Source organism: Apium graveolens, chromosome 11 (genome assembly GCF_009905375.1).
Source record: "Apium graveolens cultivar Ventura chromosome 11, ASM990537v1, whole genome shotgun sequence".
In the NCBI taxonomy this organism is placed as follows: domain Eukaryota; kingdom Viridiplantae; phylum Streptophyta; class Magnoliopsida; order Apiales; family Apiaceae; genus Apium; species Apium graveolens.
The window spans coordinates 4351406-4361572 of NC_133657.1; the positions used below are offsets into that span (position 1 = coordinate 4351406).

General features: G+C 33.5%; 2 protein-coding genes across 2 annotated transcripts; one reads left to right on the plus strand and one right to left on the minus strand.

The window, feature by feature from the left end:
• Positions 1-61: 61 nt before the first annotated feature.
• On the minus strand, positions 62-4113 carry LOC141696951 (uncharacterized). Its single transcript, XM_074501112.1, has 3 exons — positions 3680-4113; positions 1254-1329; positions 62-292 (listed from the first exon to the last, which is right to left on the minus strand). The coding sequence occupies exons 1-3, from the start codon at positions 3986-3988 to the stop codon at positions 132-134; spliced, it is 546 nt and encodes a 181-aa protein (XP_074357213.1). The 5' UTR covers positions 3989-4113; the 3' UTR covers positions 62-131.
• Positions 4114-7422: 3309 nt separating this feature from the next.
• LOC141695275 (protein FAR1-RELATED SEQUENCE 3-like) lies at positions 7423-8238 on the plus strand. The gene has a single exon (XM_074499534.1). The coding sequence runs from the start codon at positions 7423-7425 to the stop codon at positions 8236-8238; it is 816 nt and encodes a 271-aa protein (XP_074355635.1).
• The last annotated feature ends 1929 nt before the right edge of the window (positions 8239-10167 follow it).

Here is a 10167-nt window from a genome sequence, read left to right on the forward strand (position 1 = left end):
ATTTCTCCCAATGGAGTCTTTAGATACCTATGACGCTGCTCGTGTCCCCATGGCCGCTCCTGCTTCTCGTGTTGTTGCCGGTGATCCGAACCAGAGACAACGGTTTTACGTAGAACTGGTTCCAGGCGAAACTACTGTAGTTTCGTGAAAAGAATTGGTCCGAGAGGCCGACAATGAAGCGGTATCTGTTGATTTTTCGGACAAGGCTTTGGTCCAAGAGGATCCAATGAAGTGGTAGCTGTTGATTCTTCTGACAAGGTTTTGGTCCAAGAGCCTAACAATGAAGAGGTACCTGATGAATCAACAGAGGATGAGGATTCTTTGGGGGATTTCGTCAAAACCTGTTAGCATTAGTTAAATAGGCAAAGTAACTTCAACTAAAATCTCAAGGCAAAATTCATGCATGTAATAAAAGGGAGCCATGCTAACGAGAAAATAAACTCGCAATGGTTAAGGCAAAGTAACTTCGACTTTTTCCTTGAAGTTTTTGGTAACGTAGTCCATCATTTGTTTCCTCGTCCCCCAGATGGTTGATGATCTAGGAACTTCATTTATGTATTAAGAAGAATACTGCCGGATAAAATAATGCACATAATGCAAGGATTATTACGACTAAATAAGATGGAATATAGTTTACTGCCCAATAAAGTATATTACTGAAAAAGACACTAGGTTTAGCAATCACGTTTATGTAATAAACACCTTAAAAGAAAACATAGATATAAGAGGAGAGCATTTAAGCTTTCTATATTAACCATTTCATCAATGTAATGTAAGTATATAGTATGTACTAATTAATTTAATATAGGGTAGTAAATACTAAATAATTATTATTTGACAACTATTAAGGACTTTAATAAAAAAAATTAACCTTTTTTGTTCTAGTTCCTTTCTTTTCTCCGTTATGGTAATGTATTTTGTGGCACTAGAGAAATCTTGCAATACTGCATATCAACGGTTCAATAAGCTACGATCTTAAAAAAATGTTTTATACGACACCATATCAAAAGCATGTGTTTAAGGAACATTTACATATCTCTAACTATAGAGGTGCCTAGAAAAATTTTCAAGTGACATTCTTACAACAATTAACTTGATTTACTTGTCGAATTTTTTATAAGAACATCATATTAGAGAAGAAAGATTTTACAATCAAATATGATATCTCCTATTAAGAAAGTGACAAAAAGTAATATATACTTCCAACTAAAAAAGTAATTTATACTTCCGAGTAAAAGAGGTGATAGTCTTACTTGTGTTGCACTTTATCTCGCTTACAATTGAACAACTTTCTTCTATTCTTGATTTCACAACTTGTATATATTCTTCCTGTGAATAAGAGACACACATGAGGCCGATTAAATTAAAATTTTATATAATTATTGAAAAGAGGCGCAAGATCTATAATAAATCAAATATAAATATACGTGCAATTAAATACAATTCTGAACGTAATAAGTATCAAATCCAGAATATTAACAAGTCACTTAAGTAACATATAAAGCATATTAACAACTTACTCATATACCGAATACAACTTAGATCCAATACAACTTAGATGTGAAAAGAAATATTATAATATAATAGAGCACATAAAATGCTTTCAACGTATAATAGTATTCCAAAGAAAAAAGAGAACATCAATTAAATTAAAGTTATTATAAATATGATGATGCGGCGAACGCGCCTTGCGCCTCGCATCAATTCGCTTTATCGAGGGAAAGCTTTGTCACTAGGTAAGCAACACTACTTTTTATGGAACACTGCAGTGTATACAATATGTGTGGGGAAGGGAAGTGAGAGTGTGTGTATCAATTTGACCACGATAAGATATGTTAGTCAAGTATAAAGATTTTATGACTTTATATGTTATACTTATAAATTTTGTTAAAATTAAGCTACAAATTCAAATAGATATTTTATACAACTCTAAATGAATATGAACATATACTTAATTCTTAATTGCTGAAATAGATTATGAGTTTTGACGCAAAAAGATTAAGACATCTATTTTGTTACGGAATTCAAATCCACAACAAAATTCACTATGTTAGTCAATAGGTCATTCCACGCATTAGAAAATTTGCATAATTATACATGTATTCACATGCTCTAGTCATATGATTATATTTTATTTCAAATATATACAATACGACGAGCTACTTGGCTGCTTTCCGTAATGGCCCATTCCACATTTATATCAAGGGACGAATAAAATAATGATATAACTCCAATTCAATAAATAAGAAATATATACAAATAGAATCTATATGCGAAAGCACATCAATTTGACATAAACATTATTCTGACATGTAATCAAACTAACTAAAAATGAGAATTAGTTTGACGCTTATCTTTTTTTATCTATCATTATATTCCAATTATTTAGTAACATGGAAGTGTGTATCTGTAATTGTGTAAATGAGACTTCGAGACATTATTTTTTTTAAAAAAAATTCAAGAAGGATTTCGTTATATCTTGATAGGTTCTCCAATGTTCATCTAGTATTGATTGGGCCAGAGAGGGTATAAAAATAATTTTTGATGATGTAAAATGTTCAGATGATCTTTAGGATAATGTAAAGTTCTGAGTAAAAATTTGGTTGTATAGACCAATGTCGTTTGGAGTTTAACTTTTAAAATCTAAGGAGAGTGGGGATTTTTAATAAGGCCAATAGAATTAGTCGTGGTTCTTTTTAAGGTGTCTCCACAATTTTTCTTTACCTTACGTCCCCTGACACATTTACTTTTTGCATGTACTCCAAGGTGCTCGAAGAATTACTTGTACATGATGATATTTTTTCGTTGTACAATAACCTCTTTCACGCTTATATAGGTATGTACAAATTAATTAAAAGAGTCACACCCATTTAAGCCTCCCGCAAACTTCAATAGTAATAATTTTCCCGCAGCCTCCCGCCCCGATCCAATCACCACGATCTAACAACCGAGAAAGATATAACATCTTATACTTAATCAAATAAGAAATGAATAATAATTATTATTACTTGAAAGAGTCTTAAAATTTAAGTCTTATCTAACTTAACACTTGAAAGTAAATACTCACAAGTGATTAAGTTTCTACAGAAAATTAACAAAAGAACTAAACAGTTTCAAGTGTGCTGCTGATCTGTGGTTGCAGATTCGAGACCGTTTTTTGCTCTTTTGACCAGAGCAAAAGGAATCTGAAAGATGAATCATGAACCAAAAGAGGGATTTAATTTAGTAATAATTTCCAGGATTTCCAAACAAGGAAGCAACTAATGTTGTCAACTAATACAAAATAAATAAAAAATATATTTACAACTACAATTTTCTCATCAAATATACGCGTGCAAGATCATAAAATACAATAAAACAAAGGTCTCAAAATAATGACACAAGTGTGGTATTTTCTAAATCAGGTTGGAAAACGAATTGTCTAAATCATATATTTATACCATTTCTATAAATCTAGTTCCTTTATTAGGTGTTCGATATAATTTTAATTCAATTCAACAAACTAAGGGGATATAGTTAGCATTAGCAATTAAACACATAAAACAAAATACAAATGTAATTCAACAATTAAAAAAAAATCCACATCACCACTAAAAAAACTCAATTCAAATAAAAAATATTCAACAAACCAATAATTGTAATAAAAATTATAGAATAATAATAATAATAAAAGCCTCACCGGATCCTTTTCGGGAGAATCAGCAGATACCAATGCATTGCTAGGCTCTTGGACCACAGCCTTGTCAGACGAACCAACAGCTACCACTTCCTTGTTATCCCTTTGAACCGAATTCTTGTCTGAAGAATCAATAGAAACCGTTTCATTGTTGGCTTCTCGGACCAACTCTTTCCATGAAACTACAGTAGTTTCGCCTGGAACCAGTTCTACGTAAAATCGTTGTCTCTGGTTCGGATCACCAGCAATAACACGAGAAGCCGGGGCGGCCACAGGGAGACGAGCATTGTCGTAAGTATCTAAAGCCTCCATCGAGAGAAATTTAAGACACGATTCTGAAAAAATGGTGAAATGAAAATGTGTTGGGAGGAGACGGAGTGAACGAGGAGGTGGATAAGGAGAGAGATGTAACTTACTAGAGAAGGGGGCGAGATACATGAGTGATGAGTGTGTGTAGAGATTGATATAGGAAAGATAGAGATGAGAAGTTTGTCTTGTTCTACAAAATTTCAAACCTGACTTTATTGCGTTGTTTGGATTTTTCTTGGAGGATACTATTTTTTTTATAAAAAAACTGCCTTTTTGAAGGTTAGGAGAGAAAAGGAAAATATATCTTTTTTTGTATTAAATTATGATAATATTTATTTTGAATTTCTCAGTTATCTTTTAACACTGCATACCAATTTTATTTAGCTATCGTGAAAATGATTATTATTATTTTCTTCAAAAAAGAGTTTATTTTTTTAAAAGTGATACATGTAATCAAAATGCTTATTATTGATAGTCAAATGACAGTAAACTAAGAGGGGTTTATTCTATTGAGAATTTTTTTGGATTTTGTAAATCCTAGGGTATTAGTTTGGATTCTATTTTTTTTTAAAATCTGTTGGTATTCAATAAGGATTGAAAAAAGTCTTTTAAAATCTAGGGGTATTCAATTTAGATTTTAAAAAATCCATTAAAATCTAGTGGTATTCAAAAGTTCGTAAATTTTTTTTGTATTTTAAAAATCGTAGATTTTGATGGATTTGCTAGTGTATTTTATATTTTCAGAAATCTTAGAAAAATTCAAGTGATTTTGATGGATTTGTAGAAATCACTACTCAAATCATCAAGACTCTACGAGATTTATTTAACAACTCCGCTAAAATTCGCATACAGTTAAAATTAGCTAAAATCAGCAACAATCATTCAAAATTAATGGATTGTTAGGAATTCCTCTAAAATTTGAATTAAATACACCCATTTAAGTCAATATTTGATCTTTATTATGCGATTTATTTTATGTTTGTTATTAAATAATATATTGACATTAATTTATTATGTCAACATTTTCCTAAACGAGTAATGGATCATTATGGATCTACGCTGGCTTGGGTCTTTCTAATCTCTAGTCTCCGTACTATATCTCTAGACTGTGGTGTTTATGTGAGTATGTGCCTGTTTACTTAAGAAAAATGTTTCTTTAATTTTCTCACTTTGATTTGAATTTCTAATAATAAAAACCAAACTGTGCATATACAATACGAAGTCATGTTAGTACTCAAAGATTTTTAAGATATTTTGTTTGAACTATGAAAACAGTTCATACTTATTTTAATTCTTATATGTTCTTTACTTGTTATTTATCTTTATTATGCATTGCATGTTCTCAGTCAGCTCGCTGATAACCTATATTCGAACTTAACAATAAGTTATATGATAATTTGATAATGGGGGACAGTCTGTGGCAACCGTTTGCTACAGACCTGTTAGGCAACAAGCTGTATTTTATCCGTTGGATGAGGCAATCAAGGGTCCAGATCAGGACAACAAACCCCACGGACCGCTGACATCAGGACAACAAACCCCACGGATCGCGGACAATGTCAGCGGTCCGTGTAGATGGACCGCGGACAATGTCCGCGGTTGGGGACTGTTTCATTATCCCAAGCAGTCCCCTACTCACCCTCATTTCACTACACACAAAACTCAAAAAACACTCTCCATGTTTAATAATTCAGGCTATTTTGGGGCATTTTTTTAAAGAAATTCAAGCATCTTTCTCGATTCAAGGTATATTACTTCTCTTGAATCTTAATTTGTCACGGTGGATAATTTATTTGCTCGTATGTTTCGTCATAAACGTAAAAATGCGGAAAAAAAGATGGTATTGGTCATGTTTTACATCTTGATAATTTAAGTACTAGTGAAGAACCTATAACCCTGTATTTGTTGAAGATGATGAGTTTGTAGATAATATTGAGAAAAATGAGGAATTTATTAATTTAGATGATGTTTTGGTTGATGTTGAGGATGAAGATGATAATGTAGAGGATGAAAATGAGTTTGAAAATGATTATGTTGAGGATGAAGATGATAAGGTAGATGATACAAATATGTATGAAAATATTTATGGTGGAGAAGTTCCATATATGAATCAAATTTTCCAAAGTTGGGATGAGGCCGTTCATTTTTTTAGGGCTTATGCTTTAAGAAATGGCTTTGCCATTAAAATTCAAGCGACCCATCGTAATAAAGAAAATGGGATATATGGTCGTTTGTAGGCTTTCGGAAAAAAGTGTCGTCACCGAGAGTAGTAAAAATAAACGGCGTCGAGATGTTCTTCATAAAAGTGAGTGCATGGTGAGGATGTATGTGAATTATAAAAAAAACATCTTTGGGAGATAACTAGCCTTGAATTGGTACACAATCATGGTCTTGTTTCCCCTAGTAAGATGAATTTGGTACAACGCGAAAGACATGTCAACACCGCTACTCGTAGTTTGATTAAAACTCTTTATGGTTCGTGTGGTTCGTAATTATCAAGTGATGAATGTCATTGGTAACATTTATGGAGGTAATTATAAAGTTGGCTTCAATGTTCAACATGTTGGGAATGTGATAAGAGATGAGAGGAAGAAAAGGCTTGATATTAGTGATGCCCAAGCGGGGTTGGACTTGTAACATAGGTTGAATGAAGAAAGTGATTCTAAATATTTTATTAGGACCGAAGTTGATGAAGAGAATCATTTGAAGTGTCTTGTATGGATTGATCCTAGATGTATAATGACCTACCAAAATTTTGGCGATGTTGTAGCTTTTGATACCACTGATCGGACAAATAGATATGCAATGTCATTTGTCCCATTTACCGGAGTCAACCATCATTGTCAATCGATGATTTTTGGGTTTGCACTAATGCGAGATGTACACGTGTCGACTTTTCATTGGATTCTTCATACTTGGCTTGAAAGTGTGGGGAATAAGCCTCCAATGACTATAATTACATATCAAGATCAAGCCATGACAAGCGCTATTACGGATGTACTCCCGAATATTATTCATTTATTGTGTTCTTGGCACATAAGTCAAAAATTTCCCGAGAAATTATCTCATTATTATTTGGCTTATTCGGAATTCAAGAAAGACTTTAACCATTGTATTTATAATTCCCTCACCAAAGATATTTTTTAGGCTAGATGGGAAACATTTGTGGATAACTATCACTTGCAAGAGCATAAATGGTTAAATGGGTTATATGAGTTGAAGTGCAAATGGATTATTGCATATACTAGAAACACGTTTCGGCGTTTCAAAATAGTACATCGAGGAGTGAGGAGATGAATTCTTTCTTTGACAATTATGTGAGTTCGGCAATGGGGTTGAAGTAATTTATTGAAAATGCCCAAAAAGCATTGTGATTGCAATTCATGAGGGAGAAGGAAGAAGATTATGTCACGATTAATCTAAAGTGTTCCATGAAAATGTATATCACATTGGAGTATCATGCTTCTGGTATTTACATCAAGGAAATGTTTAGAAGATTTCAAGATGAATTGGTTGAGTCTTCAAAATACTTTGTTGAAAAAAACCGACGAGTTTGTGAAGATGGGGAGAGACGAGGGGATGTCTATACGTATTATGGTTGTTATAGGCCCATGTCCAAGCCTATGAGAAGAAATGTTTATTTTTTTGCACTCGATAAAGCAAGCTTATTGGGAATGTATATGTGTAGAATGTTTGAACATTTGGGGCTACCTTGTAGACACCTATTGGCGGTCTTCACTAATAAACGGATTTCAGAAATTCCCCCGTATTTCATACACTCGAGGTGGACAATGCATGCCAATAGAGCTGATGGTGTGTTGCCTTACGATTTGGATGTTGGACAAAGTCATGAGATGACCACAACCGATCGATTTAATAGCATGACAATGCTAACCATGAGTTTTTGTCAAAATAGCATTACATCCAAGGAACGGTATGATTATGTTGTTGGAGTGATGAATCAAGAAATACCAATTCTCAAAAGAATGAGCGTTGATGGAATTAATTCTTACGAAAGCAATTCACATGCTCCAAATGCAAGTGCTCATGAAGAACCAATTTTTGACCCTATTGTGTCACAAACTAAAGGGAGGAAAAACGACATTCATTTCAAAAGTCCCATGGAATCGGTTGGTAAAAAAGAGAAGCCTATAAGAAAGTGCACATATTGTCAAAAGGAAGACCATGATAAAAGAAAGTGTGCTAGTAGACTAGAATATCTTAAAAATGCTCAAGAATTGCAATATAATTAGTAGTGTAATATATGTAACGTAATGTTGTAATCTTTTAATGAATTTGAATTTTTAGTATTTAACATTGCTTCTTTTTTTGTTATGTTTTATTGTCATATAATTATGTTTAATTGTCATATAATTATATTTCATTGTCATAAGTTAAATGACTAGTGACAACAACTCCGATCATAGTTGTGATTCAGTTTCCCACGTTAGCAACACATTCTCGGACTCCCAACCAAGCGACTCATGGTATGAGCACAATGACGAGGAAGTTTTGGTCTCACCAACCTTTAGTGAGATGGAAGATGCATGTGACGAGTTGATGCCCCTTGTGGACAATGATGAGCCACCCCATGTGGAGGAAGAGGAAACGTACTTGTACCCGCCCGATGAGGAGGCTTATTGGGCCAAAAATTGGATCGAGGCATGCAATTAGATGGGGATAGTGAATCGTGGAACTTGGTGAACTCTCATCCGAATTCGTACTTCCTTCCGATCTTGAAGTCGGGCAACAACACGCACGATGACAAATGGAAAAAATCCGGATGAAATGGTGGTAAGCTTGTTAAATGTGATTGGATTGCCGATATTATAAAGTTGAGGCCATTGTGAGGGTTGTAATATAAACCAAATGCGCATTCAATATGTGAAGGGTTGGGTTTCACACCTAACGGGAGGGACAGAGAGAGAACGCGGGATATGTTTTGCAAAATATCATCTCTACGATGGCTTGAGTACCATTCCCGTAACAATCTGGAATGACTCCAACCCTTACCCATGTAAGCTTACGCAAGGGCATATCCGTGATGATTGTGTACTTTTTCTCTACTATAATACATGCTTCGTGGATACTACTCAAGGAGTTGCTCAACACCGATTATCCGGGGGTCTTTCTAACATACTAGGTAGTTTTGGTTTGAGGACCAAATGTATTCATTTGTTTCTATGTATTTTGTAATATTTATTGGATTCTAGTGATCATGTAATTTTCAGTCGAATATATATATTTCGTAATATTTAGTGAATTCTAGTTGATGTATGTATTTCGTAAGATTTCAAGTACAAAATTTAAGATTGAAAGTCTACTTATAAATTAGAGATTTTATAATTTTTTAGAATAATTGGAAAATCAGAAATTACAAGTCAAATTATAAATTAGAAATTTTTACAAATTTTAAAAATTTGGTTCCGAGAAAAATTGGCCTTATTCTTTTACATTTGGATATTGTGTTGACTTTTTGTTGACTTTTTAGAGATTTTTCATTTTATTGTTAATCTATTTTAAGACATTTGAAAATGATTAGGAATTTTTAAAGTTAGTTTAAGGCTAACTTCGAAAAATTAAGAAAATGTTATAAAAGGTTTTGCCCTGTTTTTGGTTGGTGCTCTGTTTTTGCTCTGTTTTCTGGATGCAGAAGTAAAAAAATCCAGAATGAACCGCGGACAATGTCCGCGGTTGGTACTGTTTCCATGCTTTATTCCATGCCCTCTGCAATGTATCTACACCGATGCTAGATGCTCTTATGATTTTCTTCATATGTTCTTTCCCAAGTACCATGAAGTAGGGATCCATGAAGTAATAGACGGGTTTTCTCTCCCATATACCTTCAGTGTGAATCTCCTCCTCCCGACTCCTTAGAAATCCCTAACAATAAATATGAAGTAAAATGTATGCACTTATCAACAAGTAAAATGTATGCAACAAGTTAAATGTATTAGCAATGAGTAACGAACAATATCATATAAGTGTATATGATCTTGTCATCAACCCATGTTCCGGGATCAAGGCTCTGCATCGCTGATGTATGGACATGATAGTCCTGAAAACTAAGACCACCCGGGATCCTTGGCTCCATCCTGAATCCCCATTCCCAAACTAAATATATCTCATTCTTCTTCGTCATGCTCAAAGTCTTTGTGATACTCCACTTTTCTTCTTTCATT

Coding starts and splice junctions, on each gene's coding strand:
- LOC141696951 (XM_074501112.1), bottom strand. CDS start 3,988: ATGGAGGCTTTAGATACTTACGACAATGCTCGTCTCCCTGTGGCCGCC. Junction 1,330..3,679: donor ATTCTCCCGAAAAGGATCCG/GTGAGGCTTTTA, acceptor TCTTATTCACAG/GAAGAATATATACAAGTTGT. Junction 293..1,253: donor CGAGATAAAGTGCAACACAA/GTAAGACTATCA, acceptor TTGATTCATCAG/GTACCTCTTCATTGTTAGGC.
- LOC141695275 (XM_074499534.1), top strand. CDS start 7,423: ATGTATATCACATTGGAGTATCATGCTTCTGGTATTTACATCAAGGAA.